Here is a 15,760-nt window from a genome sequence, read left to right on the forward strand (position 1 = left end):
CTATCCAGTATGCATGACATAATTCACCCTTTTCTTTTTCCTGACACTCATTCTAGGGTGACTGTAGATATAAAGGCGACACAGCTCACACTCAGCCCTCTGTATGCCTCTTGCCCCAGGCTTCCCTTAAGTTTTTCATCTTAGACTTGCCTCCAAATCCAAATAAAGACCTAGAAGTACATGCATTTGAGGCCAGCACCATTAAGGACTCAGGGGTCCCACTGCTTCTAGCAGGTTAAGGCTGCAGAAATCCAACCTCTGCATAATCGGGGGTTTAATATATTAAGCTGGATCTAGAATGTTTACGTATTAATAAACCTGTCACCTAAGATAAAGCAAACAGTACAATATATTTATAATCCCCACAGACCGACCTTAACCGCTGCTTGTAATAATCTTCATCTCCATCATCTTGGTATCTTCCTACTTTCCGACCTCCTCCTCCTCCTTCTCCTATAGAAGCTTCAGCTTCTTCCCCAGAACTTGGGAAAAAGTCGTCGTCAATCTCCTGCACTGGGACTTTCTTCTGCCGTTTCCGGCCCTTGGGCAGAGGCTTCAGCTCATAGTCAGTACCGTCTCCAGACAGGTCCGCCTGCGCCCCCTCCACCTCGTCATCTTCCTCCTCCCCCTCCTCCTCCTCCTCTGTGGGGAAATACTCAGACTCTTCACCCTCAGAGTCTCCCTCTGCCTCTGGCCTCATGTCTGACTCCCAGGGTCTCCTTGCCTTTGGCAATCCCACTTTCCCCTGGAACTGCAAAGCCCTCTTCTGGAGTTTCTTGATGTGCTTTTTCAAACGCTCCTCTTTTTTGGACAGAACTTTGGCTTTCTTGTTTGGTTTGCTTTTACTTTGCGTTGGGGCCGGAGGCGTGACTGAGGCTGGAGCTTTTCTAGCTGGTCTTTTATTACAAGTAGCTTGCTTCTTCCTTTCAAAAGACAGTTTTGCTTGATCTGCCAAATACTTTTCGAAGCCTGATGCTTCATTGAGCATGATTTTTCTGGGCTTTTTCTCCTGTTTCTGAGGGATCTGGGTACCAAAAGGTGTCATCTGGCCAGTGCGGATGAGCTCTTCCCAGGCAGTCTCCTGGACAGGCATGAGCATGCTGCCAAGACAGGATGGCCCCGGTTCTGAAAGAACAATAGCAACGCGTTTTGCACTAGCATGAAACTTTTCAAGGGTACAAAAGAAATGCTCACTCTTTCAAGAAATATTAGGCAGCTACAAGTAACTCATATAAAAAAAGAATCATCCATGTACTAAAGCATGTTACATACGAAGGACAGAATAAAATTTATTATAGCATCATGCTATATTTAATATATTCCTGTTCAAAAAGATGACTTCTCAGTAACTTTTCTCCACAATATTTCACTATAAATATACTATCTGCCATCCAAAGATAGTCTGATTACTCTATAAATACAGTTATAAATAGTCATATTTAGCTGTGTTTCCTTATCGGCCAAGGAATAGTCCATGAGGAAGCAAGCTCTGAAGTTCTCACATCATTGCTAAAACGAGCATTCAGATGGACTTAAATTCAAGAGACAGTAAAACCGGAAACAGGCATCTCAGGGATCACCATGTATCTAAATAGGAAAAACATAAATGTCAGCTCTACGCTGCCCAGCATGGCAGTTACTACCAGTCACCTATAGCTATTTAAATTTAAATTACATTAAGTTAAAAACTCAGTTCCACAGTTGCACTTGCCCTTTTTCAAGTGCTCAAAAGCTACACGACTAACGGCTACTATAATGGGCAACACAGAGAACATTTTCATCACTGCAAAAAGGTCTATTGGATAGCAGCACTGTGTTAGATATGTGAAGTTAACTGACTTGAAGACATGAACTAAAATTGGAAGTTACACCATAAGCATAAAGTCACCCAGAAAGTAACCCTCTTTCATTAGTTGAAATTCATTTCTGGCAAAATTACCACATAATCAAAATACCAAAAGACCTAAGGCTTAATAGGAAGGAATCCATATTCTAAAATCTACGACTCTTGCAGGCCAATAATACCCAGTTTTTCATTAAACTTGCACTGAAACAAAACATACATCTGAAAGTGCACAAATCATTAAGTGTAGAACTCAGTGAATATTCAGAAAATACGTACTCATAAACTAGCACCCATATCATATAACAGAAATTACTAGCACCACCAGATGAGCCCTTCAGGCTACCTCCCAGGCTCTACGTCCCCCAAGATAATGATGGACCTGGACTCCTAATGTACAGACAAGTTGTGCCTGTCTCTGAATGCTATATAAGTAGAAATGTTTGTCCCGTGTCCACCTTCTTTCACGCAACATTATGCTTTTGAGCTGCATCCTTACTGTTGAATGTAGCTGTAGTTTGTTAACTGTCACTGTTAATGCACATTTGAGTGGCTTCCAGGTTTTGGCTACTAGGAATAATGTTATGAATATTCTGATGTACATCTTTCGGTAACATATATACACACACACGTGTATATATATACACATATGTACGTATATATGTATATATGCATATACGTGTGTATATATACGTATATACATATATATATACACATGTATATGAGTGTGTATATATAATTATCTGGGTATGCTAAGCTTTAGTAGACACTGTCAGTTTTCCAAAGTGTTACCTTCCAAAGTCCCATCAACTGCATCAGAAAGTTCCAGCTGGTGCATATTCTTGCCATTCCATGTTAGCTATTTTGGTAGATGTGTAGTGGTACCACATTATGGCTATAATTTACATTTCCTTGATGACTAACAAAATAGATGCCTTTCACGAATTTATCTTTTGGACAGCCTTTTTTGTGTAGAAAGTGTTGCAGTCTTTTTCCCATTTTTCTTTGTCTATTTTTTTTAAATGATTGCTAGTTCTTTATACATCCTAGATTTGAGTCCTTTGATTTACACATGTATTGCAAATTATCTTCTCCAGCTCAGTATCTTGCCTTTACACTCTCTTAATGCTATCTTCTGATGAACAGAAGTTCTTGGTTTTATATACAGTTCATTTAACAAATCTTTTCCTTTACACTGAGTATTTTGCCTCAAGTCTCAAGTGTTGGCTAGTGTCCAGATGGAGAGATGGAACCAGGAGCTCAAAAAAAGAGCAAAGCCAGATGTCTACAGATCTGTATAAGGTACTGTATAAGTAGAACCTAGGTGGCTGCAAAAGCCATGGGGAATAGATGACCAGGGAGAGGCAGCAAAACAAGAAGAGGGCTCAGAGAAATCCTGAGAAACATCAACATTTAAGATAATGCCAGAAACAACTATGCAGAAGTAGTCAGAGGGCCAAAAAGAAAACCAGTAGAGAAGTAGGGATCCCAGAAGGAATACAAGTGTCAGCTGCTGTAGACAGGCAGAGTGGAACAAGGATAAAAAGGGGCTCTTGGATTTGAGGAGGTAGCTAATAACTCTAGACAATGTGGCTATTAACCCTACTACCAAAGTAGTAGCTATTAACCCTGAGAGGTAGCTATTAACCCTACTACCAAAGTCACAGTAGGAGGTGAAAGACAACAGCAGATCTGAGACAGCCAGACAGGAACAAACATCTGTTACCAATGAGAAACACAGTACCAAGCAGTTAAAAGCACTGGTCATAGGCCTAATGAATTCTGAGAGTCTGAACTTTAAAACCACGTATTTTTGGGCTGGGTGCAGTGGTTCACACCTATAATCCCAGCACTTTGGGAGGCCAAGGTGGGCAGATCACCTGACGTCAGGAGTTCGAGACCAGCCTAGCTAACATGGTGAAACCCTGTTTCTACTAAAAATACAAAAAATTAGCCAGGCATGGTGGTGTGCACCTGAAATCCCAGCTACTTGGGAGGCTGAGGCAGGAGAATCACTTGAACCCAGGAGGCAGAGGTTGCAGTGAGCTGAGATGGTGCCACTGCACTCCAACTTGGGCAACAAGAGCAAAACTCTGTCTCAAAAATATATATATGTATTTATATTTTTCTATTGCCTCAATTAATTCTTCATAACAATTCTCATCTTACTGAATAAACTTCTAAAGCTAGTAGAAAATAGTTGCTTAGAGAATTTAATGTTAAGCAGCTTTAATCTGTATTTCAAATAGTCAATGCCTAAGCAGCCACCAACAATCTGTACACACACGCACACACACAATGACTGCAAAGATAATTTAGTTCCAGAGCTTATGAATTTTCCCAAAAGGTTTTCCAAAAGACAACCATCCAAGACAGTAATGTAAATGAAACACTGGCCACAGTATAACCTGAATGAAGATGTCTTTTCTTAAACCGATGCTTGGAAAGCCTGCCAAATACGCTCCTTAAAGACATGTGAGAGCCATTCTACAAATGGGAATTGATGATATTGGGCTTCCAACAAGTAATTTAATCATGATGCTAGTTGTCTTTATCAAATTAACAATATAAGAATGTTTAAGATTTCCAATGTATTAATAAATGTGTATCAGTAGCCTCCAATGAACTGAGTTAAAAGTTTACTTTAATTCTCTTTGAGAGGGATTTGGTTCTGCAGGTGTAAAGAATAAAATTTTCCTAAATCTGTTTTGACACTAAAGCAAAGAAATGGATTTTTCTCAAAACCCAGGCAAAGACTAGAGAGACACCCTCCACTGACTACAGGCATCAGGCATCAATTCAAGAACACAGAGAAACTGCTCCCAGCATCCTCACCTGCATCTTCCTCTAGACTGGCGTGATCTAGTTCAATTTTCACCTCTGCTCCTCCAAGGATGGCCTGGAGATGCTTTTGTTTTGCAGTGATCTTTTTTAGCTGTTGTTCCTTGAATGGTAAATATTGAAGACAGAAAACAGCAATGAAGTGATTTATTGTTAAGTACAAAAGACAGCATTATGAAATTTTAAACTTTAATCCAAAGTAAAATAAAAACAAAATATACATTACATTATATAAAAATTCCATACATTACTATTACTAGAGAGCCCCATATGAGCAACTACCACTTTTCTTCCTAGAAAAGGGGCCATGAATACTCCCAGCAGACAGGCATGCCTGCACCACCATGCTCTCCTGAGGGTGGCAGACAGCCTTCTATGTGCCCGAGCCCTTAAATACATGGACACTGACCTGAAAGGTGGACTTGTTCTACTTGGTTTCCCCCTTACACACTGGGCAAAACCCTAAACTACTCTGTGTTTCTGATCTTCGGAGCCAATGGGCTATGGAAGTCAACAGGCCATGAGATAAGGAATAAAAACGCAAATGTTCAGTTGAAAAAGCTAGTCTCCTTTGATAACCTACTATATTTATGACTGTCCTTTTAGTATTCTACCTAATCAAAAAGCCTTAAGAAAAAAATATATTTTGCCATGCCTCTTCACTCTGGCCACTCCAGACTCCTCTTTGTCTTGTTTCCTTCCACATCACTACAACTCAGATATGTGCCCTTGGGCTTCATTCGGAAGGCCCAATGAACGGGGCCTGTGGTACCTGGTTCATCTTCCCAAAGTCAAGAATGTTTCAACTTCAAATATGAGTGTGGGACTAGGGGAAATCCTGAACATAAATGCCACACTGCAATGACTTGCAATTTGTTTTTTCTCAGTCTTTCTCTCAGCAACATCCTGTTTAAAGCACTTTCCCTCTGAATAGTCTACCTAACCATCAAAGAGCTGCTAAAGACAAGAATGCATAATTAAGTTAGACTAGGACCCAAAGTGGTCTCAAGTTTGATGCTCTACACCCTTGAAATCCCAGCCCACCAGAAGCCCAAGAAGGTATCTGTGCACATCAATTTCACATGCTCCCACGAGTGACCAGATATCCCCTCTCTGATTTGGGAGGAGCCACTTGCCTTGGGCAACTGCTAGCTTTGACCTTTGGGCTTGTATTCTGGAAGCAAGTGAGAGAAGATGGGGTGGTGCAGATAACAGACTGGTGAGTGGAAAGTATAATAAAAGGAGGGCCATGTGAACTGAGTCTATGCACAGCCCTGCCCCTGGAGAGCTTAAAGAAAAGATGCAAGGACTCTACTCACTGCAGTGAATCAACTGTAAGCACAAGGACATCTGTTAGTCATTTGGGATGGCAGAACTGAAATGGTTACAACTAGTCATTCCCATCTATCGCAATGTATTTTCACAAAGGGGTACATAAATCCTAAAAAATGTTTCAAACCTCACAAAGCTGTACATAAATCCTTAAAAAAAGCTTCAAACTTCATAAAAATAATATCCTAAGTAACAAATATTCCCTACCCTTAAGTTTTCCAAAGCTAAGTATAGCTCCAGTGTGGCTGGGTGCTGATTGTACCACCCAAGGTGGGAAGAAGGGCCAGGCTCTTGCAACAGTGAGCAAAGGTGTGTGAGGGTCAACGGCTGCACTGCCAGGAAACAGAGTGGAGACAATCAGAGGAAGCAAGGTTGAAGCAGAAAATAATTCACACAAGACCAGGAGACTGAGGTCAGTGTGACCCTAAGCCAGGCCAAAGAAATGGTGATGCAGGAAGACTAGGGAAGTGCACCCAAGTGAGGCAAGCAACACCAAAAAGGAACTTTTCTCAAATACACAGATGGTCTCCAACTTACCAAGTTCTGACTTGCAATTTTTCAACTTTGTGATGGGTTTATCAGGGCATAACCCCATTATAAACTGAGGAGGCTCTGGACTTAACTACGGTTTGACTTACAATATTTTGACTTTAAGATAGGTTTTTCAGGGTATTAAATGCATTTTTGACTAACAATATTTTCAATTTACAATGGGTTTGTCGGGATGTAACCCTGCCATAAATCAAGGAGCAACTATATACGTATGGATGTGTGTATGGATGGATGTGTGTGCATATGTATCTGTGTTTTTTTAAATGCAATAGAATGGGATGTCAAAGGGAAACAGCAGAAAGATTAAACATAAAGAAACCCAAAATTTCTCTACTGTAATTATAAGTATTTGCTTCACATCTTATAAGTGCTTTTTAAAATACTTCCTAAATTAAGTGGGCCTAAATGATGACTTTTTCAAAAATGCAATACCAAATACGTTATTCTGAATCACCTTATTATACTTCTGTCGTTTTACAGAATCTAGTTTCCTGTTGATGTCTCTGCTGGTGGCAGCTTGAGGGCTAAGCTGTTCAATAATTTTATTGATTTGCCTTAGTGATGTCGTACATGACCTGAAAAATAAGATAAATTGTCTATTTTCCACTCTGATAACATTTTTATAGCGTAATATAAAGAGAAAAACGCTAAAAACACATCCCTTTTACTTCTTATTAACTAAAAGATAAAAGAAACTAAACCAGAATACATACCCTTACTGGCCACAAATAAAACTTGTAGGATCATTAGAGGTTTAAGACGACTGCTAGTGTTTTCTTTTATCTAGCGGATTTAGATCAGCTCATTCCCATTTGTAAGCTGCTTCATTCATTCTACAAGCACTATTTAAGTGCCTACTTTATTCAAGACACTATGCTAGAACAATGTGCAAAAAGTTGTCCTTTTACATGAAAAAATGCATACATGGGTTTTTTAAACCTGTTATGGAAGCCAAAGTTTGGAAGCATCCTAAAAATGCTTAAACATTTTCTTATATAAATCACACATCTGCAACAATATTTTTCTTCTGCATAAATGGGAGATTCACTTACTATATCATTAAACTTTGTGGTGCAAAGAAAACAAATTAATTTAAAATAAATTACTCCTAAAATAGACACCATAGAATTGTAGCTTCCAATTTTCAAAACACAAATTCAATCTTCTTGATGCTTGTGTTATTTGCTGTTTGTATCCTCTGTGGATTACAGGATAAACAACGCATATTACTGGCTGAGATACCACATGCCACCAGCCATCTAGCATCACTCTGCATGGAGACCCCACAACTTTCCTCTGTCACGTCTGTAGAAAGAGGACACATTTCCAAGATCAAATGTAAAAGTGTCATTATAAAGAGTTGAGGTCCTCAACACTCAAGACTATAACCATGAATGAGCACCTGCTCCTGAGGAGACCAAAAGAACACACCAGGAAATGGAGCAGAAAACATGTCTTTGAAGTACCAACAGCCACATTCATGACAGCTCCACACTCCACCCTCCCCAGCTATCCTCTGTGACACTGCTCCATCCTCCATCCAGTTCAGCCCTCGCCTTCTTTCTTGCTTACCTGACACTGCCCAGAACACTGCCCAAAAGGGGGCCAAGCAGTAATGATAAGTGAGCTCAACACCTCCCACTTCCCCTCTCCTGTCCTCACCTCCTACCCTGGCTCAGGTCCACAGCTTCCCCTTCTTCCCCATTAATGTGCTATGTTCAAAACAGCTCAAGTCTTCTCCCTCTCTAAAACACAAATAAAATCTCCATTCCTGGAGTCAAAATGAGGGTGAAAGAAAAGAAAACCAGGGAGTCTTTCTCATTATTTCTAGAAATGCAAATCTGAAAAATTGCCCAAGGACTGAACACTAAGTTTGGGGACAGCTAGAAAGAAACTACTGCACAGAGAAAAATGTGAAGGTGGCGGAATGTATTCCTGGCATCTCGAATAGGAAACACCCGAATTTTAGGTGCACTTCTCCTGAGATCACTTTGTGTACATGCTGGTGAACAGCCCTTCTCTTCTGGACATTATGCATGCAACTGGCTTTCATGAGCTGGACGGAGACTCTAACTACTATGTACAATGCCACTCCTAAGGGGAAGGGCTGGGGCTCAAAGATGAGGCTGAGGATTGCCCTTACTGACTCTGTCCTCCAAATAAAAGACTCTACACATCTCCTAAACTTCTGGAATACTAGAGCTCTCCATTACCTGAATATCCCCGTCATGCTTAACTACAACTTTTAAAGGAAGAAGATGGGCTGCACTCACGTGAGGTCATCCAGGACCGACCGATACTCCTTCTCCACGTCAGCGAGCTGGGAGGCACGGCTGGCCTCATGGATGGCATTGTCCACCTGCCGAAGCACACCCTGTTCCAGCACATCCTGGTCATAGACGTCCACACCCAAACCCTGCAGCTCAAGGGCCTGGGCACTAGGCTCCACCGCCTGGATCTGACGTCGGTTGATGTGCAGCAGGGCTGGCCCTCTCCTCAGAGCTGCTGATGCGCACCCCTCAGCAGAGGTGGACAGTCCGTCACCCACGGAACTAAAGGGCAGGTATTCCTCCACCTCCCCATCACCACCACTTTCTTGCTTGATTGCCATTTCTTCATTATTACTGACAGGTTGACTCTGTAAGTAGTCTTGCTCCTGAGTTTGACTTGAGTGGGGGATTCCCTCATTCGGCATTCTCTACAGACTCTCTAAAAGGAAAAAAAATTTATAAGCCTTTTCGTTATGTAGGTTTCATTGTAGTTCTTAAATATTTTATAATTAGAGCAGACTGATTTCTCAAAAGATCAAGTAATAATCTTCCAACTATATAAATTCAAGTTTCCAAGTATTAATTCACTAAAAAGGGACAAACAATATATCTTCTTGAGTTCTGATAATAAATAAAAAAAAAATTAACCAGAAATAGAAAAGCAGTGTCATCAACAAAGAACATTTAGGCAGCCAGCTAAGAAAGCCAGCCACCAAAATCCTGGGGTGATGGCCATGGAATATTCTTCAAAACAGTTGAAGTCATTTGGCTGCTGTTTTCCAAGTTAGCATCTTCATTTCATTATGACACAAATGATTTATATTATAGTGGCAAGATCAACTGTAATGCATAAAAAACAGTGATGCTAGGAAAGAGCTTCTCTGTGAATCTGAGACTAGAAACTCCTAGACTGAACACCTATCCAGTAAGTAGGAGCTCTGAACAAATCAGAAGCTCAGCAGATTAATTAGGCCAGGCACGTGGCTCACTCCTGTAATCCCAGCACTTTGGGAGGCCAAAGCAGGAGGACAGAGACCAACCAGGGAAACAGCAAGCTCAGGACTTCGAGATCAGCCTGGGAAAGATAATGAGACATTGTCTCTACTAAAAATTTAAAAAAATTAGCCAGGCCTGGTGGTGTGCACCTATAGTCCCAGCTACTCAAGGGGCTGAGGCAGGAGGATCACTTGAGCCTGGCAGACGGAGGCTGCAGTGAGCCATGATTGCACAACTGCACTCTAGCCTGGGCAAAAGAGCAAGACTATGTAAAATAAATTAGAAGTTTTTTTAAAAAGATTAATTAAAATATTCTCGAAAATAGGCTAGGCACAGTGGGTCACGTCTGTAATCCCAACACTTTGGGAGGCTGAGGCGGGCAGATCACTTGAGGTCAGGAGTTTGAAACCAGCCTGGCCAACATGGTGAAACCCCGTCCCTACTAAAAATACAATAATTGGCTGGGCATGGTGGTGGGCACTTGTAATCCCAGCTACTTGGGAGGCTGAAGCAGGAGAATCACTTGAACCCAGGAGGCGGAAGTTGCAGTGAGCTGAGATCTTGCCACTGCATTCCAGCATAGGCAAGAGTGAGATTCAATCTCAAAAAAAAAAAAAAAAAAAAAAACTCAAAAATAACTCCATTTTAATATATAGTATAATTTCTCACCCATCAGGCTGGCAAGAATGTAAAGCCTGATACATCCAATACAGACAAGGAGAATGATCCCCTCCCCCTCACACACCGCTGCTGAGAATATAAATTAGTATAGCCCTTTGGGGGGACAACTTAGCAATAGCTATTAAAATTTTAAATGCACATGACCTTTGTCAAGAAATTCTAGGTATTTATTCCAGAGAATTATTCCAGAGAACTAATCACACACAGATGCAAGGATGTTTAGTGGAGCACATTTTTAAACAGTTTAATGTAGCTACTAAGTATATTCTGTAGTACTGATACAAAAGCCACGTTAAGTGAAAAAATTCATGGTATGAAGGCACTGATGTTGAAAAAAAGTATGTATCCTGCACACAGAATGATCTGGCAGGATACAAACTAAGCCTGCAAGTCAGGACAGGGGAAGAGAAAGCACAGGGAAAAATAAGGGGGAACTTTCACATTGTACTCCACATACTCAGGACCTGCTGCTTTAAGGAGAATATATTCACTACATTACCCATACAACTATCACACCTAATAAATATATTAAAAAGCAACACAATAACCAAAAACCTGTCTTGCTTTTTGTTTATCTGTGAATAAACTAAAACTTCTTTGAGCACTGTAACTTTTCTGTTAAATGACAAGTTCCCCCAATGGGTCCCACTCATTCCTTATTAAATAAAATAAGCCCAGCAATAAAGCACTGGGATACAAAGAATTCAGCACCATCTACACCCTAGTGGCTATCCACTGGAGAAGCAGCATGTCAGTAACAACAGAGCAGGGCAGGTCAGCTAGCCCAGGACACGGACAAGAGGTCACATGAGCACTGAGGGACCTATATATGGTGTCTGGAGCCCAAGAAATATCATGGAGGAACTGAGATTTGAACACATGCGCCATGCATGGTCTGATACATAGGAGGTGCTCAACATCTGCTGAAAGGAAGTGAGGTTCAGAGCTAAGTCTAATAAAAAGTTTGGTCTGGACAAATGAGTCACAAATTCAGTCACAAAAATGAGACTCTCAAAAAGGAAGCAGATGGGAAGCAGGACTGGCAATCAGTACCATGTGCAGCATGCAGTCAGAAATGCACATCTGAGCTCAAGGTAAAGTCTGGGTGATACGTGGACACATCAGCAGAGTGAGCAGTTCCAGGGTTCTTAAGGCTCTGCCAGGTACCCAAGGTCATTTTGGAGGGTCTGAGGAGGCTAACATCAGAAAGGTTAAAAAGTGAACAACACAGTGAGAAAGTTCCTCCTTTTGGGGCCTGCTGATTATTTTCAAGAGGAAGGCTCAGCTCACCTCACTTTCCAACAGAGGGAGCAGGATTCCAGCTCAGAGTCTCTGTACTAGCTGGCAGTTAACAATTCTGTTTTCATTTTTCTTATTTGTACACACATGAGAATTTCTTTTTAAGAGAAAAAGGATGCCAATTCAACCAAAAATATTAAGTAACCTTTTTTCATTTTTGTAAAATAAATAATATAAAAAGCACTAGTATTGTAGTGCAAAGACAAAGTTAAAAATCATGAAGTTTGGGGAAAATTTCTAATAATAAAAAAGGAGGAAGAGGGTCCAGTGAATTGGAAAGGGCTGAGTGAATTTGGATACTAACAGGTCACCATTTACCCTGGTAAAAGAAGTTTCAGGCCAGGCTCAGTGGCTCACACCTGTAATCCCAGCACTTTGGGAGGCTGAGGTGGGTGGATCACCTGAGGTCAGGAGTTCGTGACCAGCCTGACCCAACACGGTGAAACCCCACCTGTACTAAAAATACAAAACTTAGCCGGGCGTGGTGGTGCATGCCTGTAATCCCAGCTACTCGGGAGGCTGAGGCATGAGAATCGCTTGAACCCAGGAGGCAGAGGATGCAGTGAGCTGAGATCGCACCATTGCACTATAGCTTGGGCAACAAGAGCAAAACTCTGTCTCAAAAAAAAAAGTTTCAGTGGAGGATAGGGTCAAAAACCAGACTGTAGTGGTTGAAATGTAGTTGGTGTGAAAGGAGCAGATGAGGAAATGGAGGCCACAAGGGAGTGGCCTGTCCTTTAAGGAGCTTGCCTGTGGCAAGGAGACAGCTAGAGTGATAAATAATGGATTTGTTGGGTGTGGGGAGAGAACTAGGGCAAGAAAAACTAGAGCATGTAATGACTGGAGGGAGACAGAGGAGATAACCCACCAGAAAGGTGAATCAAGAGACAGCAAAAGTGGAAGGTCCCGAGCAGAAATGAACAGGAGGCACAACACATCTTTCTCGGACTCTGGCAGAAGGAGGAATCCTGATGGATCTAAATTTGCAGGTGGAAAGGAGGGAAGCTGAAGTGGATCATAGACAAAATATCCCACAAAGTAGCAAGTTGGGCAGTTCCTGGGCCAGGAGACAAAGTTGGCATAGGGGCTGAAGACTGAGTCTGGAATAAATGTCCTGTACAAGAGAACAGGGAGCTGACAGGGAACAAACACTGATGATTGCTGTGGAGGACCTACCTGAGAATCCCCGCCCGCAGGCCCGCAGAGCCATAGACTGCTAACAATCTCCAGGGCTGTACAATCTCCTCCTTCAGCAATTAGCAGTCCTGGGGGAAATGTCACTATTGAGGATTTTCAGAGCAGAAATGGTACAGCAAAAGGATCATGGGGTTGAAGATGCTGAGAAGAGTAGCTGAAGTAACTGACTTCAGGTGGTCCAAACTGAGTAGGTTTAAAAAAAAAAAAAAAAACAGAAGGGGCCTGGAAATGGGAGAAAGGGGTCAAGAAGTCATTTAGTGTCTGGCAATGGCCAGAAAACCAAGTCTTCTGGGAGTGAGAGCTGGAAACCAGAAGGCTCTTATCAGGTTAAAGAATTTCAGAAGTGAAATAAATCATACATTTAACAAACAGTTACTGAGAGTCAATTACACCAGACAATGTACTAGGTTAACTAATTCCTGTCCCCATAGAGTTTAGAGTGTCATGAGAAAAACAGATATTTAAAATCCATATATATATACACAGACACACACACACACACACACACACACACACACACGCACACATATACGTACACAATAGCGATTTATTGGATACAATATTAAAAATAGAAGGGCAGTTGACTGATACTAGTTTCAATGCTTGAAAGTAAAAGCAGATATACAGTGGTTCCCAACTTTTGAGACACATACAAGTATAATTGTGGTGACTGCTGTTAAGAAAGTACAAGGTTTTCTGACAAAACGAGAGAAACCAAACTGAAATTATGGAGGTAGATGTGGGGTCAAGGAGGCCTCTCTGATAAAGTAACATCTGAGGACTCAGTCAGATCGAAAGTAAAGTGAACGTCTTGCAAGGAAATGAGTGTAATTTTTTTTTTTTTTTTTTTTTGAGACAGAATTTCGCTCCTGTTGCCCAGGCTGGAGGGCAACCTCCGCCAGGCTCACTGCAACCTCTGCCTCCCGGGTTCAAACGATTCTCCTGCCTCAGCCTCCCGAGTAGCTGGGATTACAGGCATGTGCCACCACATCGGCTAATTTTTTGTATTTTTAGTAAAGACAGGGTTCCACCATGTTGGTCAGGCTGGTCTCGAACTCCTGACCTCAGGTGATCCACCTACCTCAGCCTCCCAACAACTTAACTTTTATCACTAGAAAGAGCTGATGCATTTGTGAAAAAGGAAGAAGGCTAGAACATCGAATTTTTTACTTTATTTTTGACTTTTGAGTTAAGAAGAGCCAAGAAGGGCTCCATTCATGGCCTAAGTCTTGCAGAGTATCTTCTAAGGCTTAATCATCTGGGACACCAGTATCTTCATCGTCCTTCCCCCAGCACTGGGGCTCCCGCAGCCAGGGGAGAGCTGGGTCTGGTTTGGAGAGTTGGTCGGACACAGGCACAGTTCTGAGAGGGGACAGGCAAGGGCCAGATCACACAAGGCCTGGGAAAACACGAGCATGGATTCCACTGCCAGTGCAATGGACTGACTCTGAAAACTGTTAAGTAGGGTGATGATGGCATGACCTACTTTATGCCAGAGACCACTTGCACAACTGTGCGGATAATGGATTGGAGGAGACAGAGCAACAAGAATATGATGGGAAAAGTGGAGGAGAAAAGCAAGGGCAGCCTGTCACAGGATGACAGCAGTGAAGACGCTGCGTGGAAGTCACGTAACAGCAGCATTTACAGGCGGCCTGCCCCATCCGCCCAAACTCTATTAACTTGACTCTATCAACGCCCAAAACGTCGGACGTACATCTAGCCCGACTCTCTTTAAAATGACAGCTCCAGCATTTTAATCGAGACCAAAAAGGACCCAGCTGACCCAGCGCGTAGGGGCCTTATACAAAGTCGGAGAAGTAGCTGAGTTTCTCGCCAGCCAGGGACTCCTGCCGCCTCAGGTGAAAGCTCCGCGGCGCTACTTCCGGTCTCAGGCGAGGCGGCCGGAAGCGGGAGCCTGGCCCTAAGACCGCTACAAACAGCCCTCGCTGACAGGCTCAATCACCACGGCAAAGCCAAGGCGCGGGGCCGCGGCTGCCCGAGGAGCCTGAGCCGGGCCCGACATCCACTGCCCGACATTGGGCCGGGCCCCCAGAACACTCACCCAGGGCTGCGTGGCCGCCCACACGGAAACGGAGACTCTGCCGCTGCCGCCGCCGCCGCCAGCCGCCTGGGCACCCGGCTAGACGGGCCGTAGCGCCTGCGCCCTCAGCTCCACCGTAGACACCGCCCCCAACAGTGACTCCGACTTGGGCTGGCGCGGGTAGGCTCGCGGCGCATGCGCCTGGCTCAGCGTTTGTTTTTAAGCACGGGCAAGACCACGTGGTTTGGAGGGACTCGCTCAGCCGCGCCTTTGTTCTTGCGTGCGAACGCAGGGCCAGAACGCTGTCTCTGCTGCCGGTCAGCTGGGCGGCTTGCGGAGGACGCTTCGCCCCTAGCGAAAAATACCCTGCTAGTAAGGCAGTTATGAAAGTTAAGACATATTTCCACGTAGAGGGGGATGCGGGTGTGCCATGCGAATGTAAATCCTCACAATTAACCTTGAACCCTGCAGAGAAAGTCCGCTTGGGCAGGGGAGTTAGCCAAAGGCTGTAACCTCTCCTGTCATCTGGCACAACTGAACACGGGAAAGATGGAAAGCGGTCTGCTTCTCTGTTCCCCTTCCGCCGCGCGCGCCTGGGCGGAGTGAGTGCCTACAGAGCCTGCTTACATGTGTACATTGCATTACGTCCAGCGTTTAGTATCGGTCCTCAGATCTCAGAGGTAGGCAGGGTTTCGAGGCAGGCAA

At 43.1% G+C, this 15,760-nt stretch overlaps 1 protein-coding gene across 6 annotated transcripts in view; it reads right to left on the reverse strand.

Moving 5' to 3' along the window:
- The window catches only part of ERCC6 (ERCC excision repair 6, chromatin remodeling factor), an 81,222-nt gene extending 66,001 nt beyond the window's left edge, over positions 1-15,221 (reverse strand). For 4 of the 6 annotated variants that reach the window (XM_023230156.1, XM_023230152.1, XM_023230155.1 and 1 more), the window contains exons 1-5: positions 15,077-15,221; positions 8,842-9,277; positions 7,023-7,143; positions 4,679-4,787; positions 375-1,125 (exon numbers count right to left, since the gene is read on the reverse strand). In XM_023230156.1, the coding sequence (XP_023085924.1) occupies positions 375-1,125; positions 4,679-4,787; positions 7,023-7,143; positions 8,842-9,263 (1,403 nt within the window). In that variant the 5' untranslated portion in view covers positions 9,264-9,277; positions 15,077-15,221. Of the gene's footprint in view, positions 1-374; positions 1,126-4,678; positions 4,788-7,022; positions 7,144-8,841; positions 9,278-12,990; positions 13,080-15,076 lie in introns of those variants that run through there. The other 2 variants (XM_023230153.2, XM_023230154.1) reach the window with 2 other exon arrangements.
- Positions 15,222-15,760: the final 539 nt, after the last annotated feature.

This window comes from Piliocolobus tephrosceles, chromosome 9 (assembly GCF_002776525.5).
Source record: "Piliocolobus tephrosceles isolate RC106 chromosome 9, ASM277652v3, whole genome shotgun sequence".
Taxonomy (NCBI): domain Eukaryota; kingdom Metazoa; phylum Chordata; class Mammalia; order Primates; family Cercopithecidae; genus Piliocolobus; species Piliocolobus tephrosceles.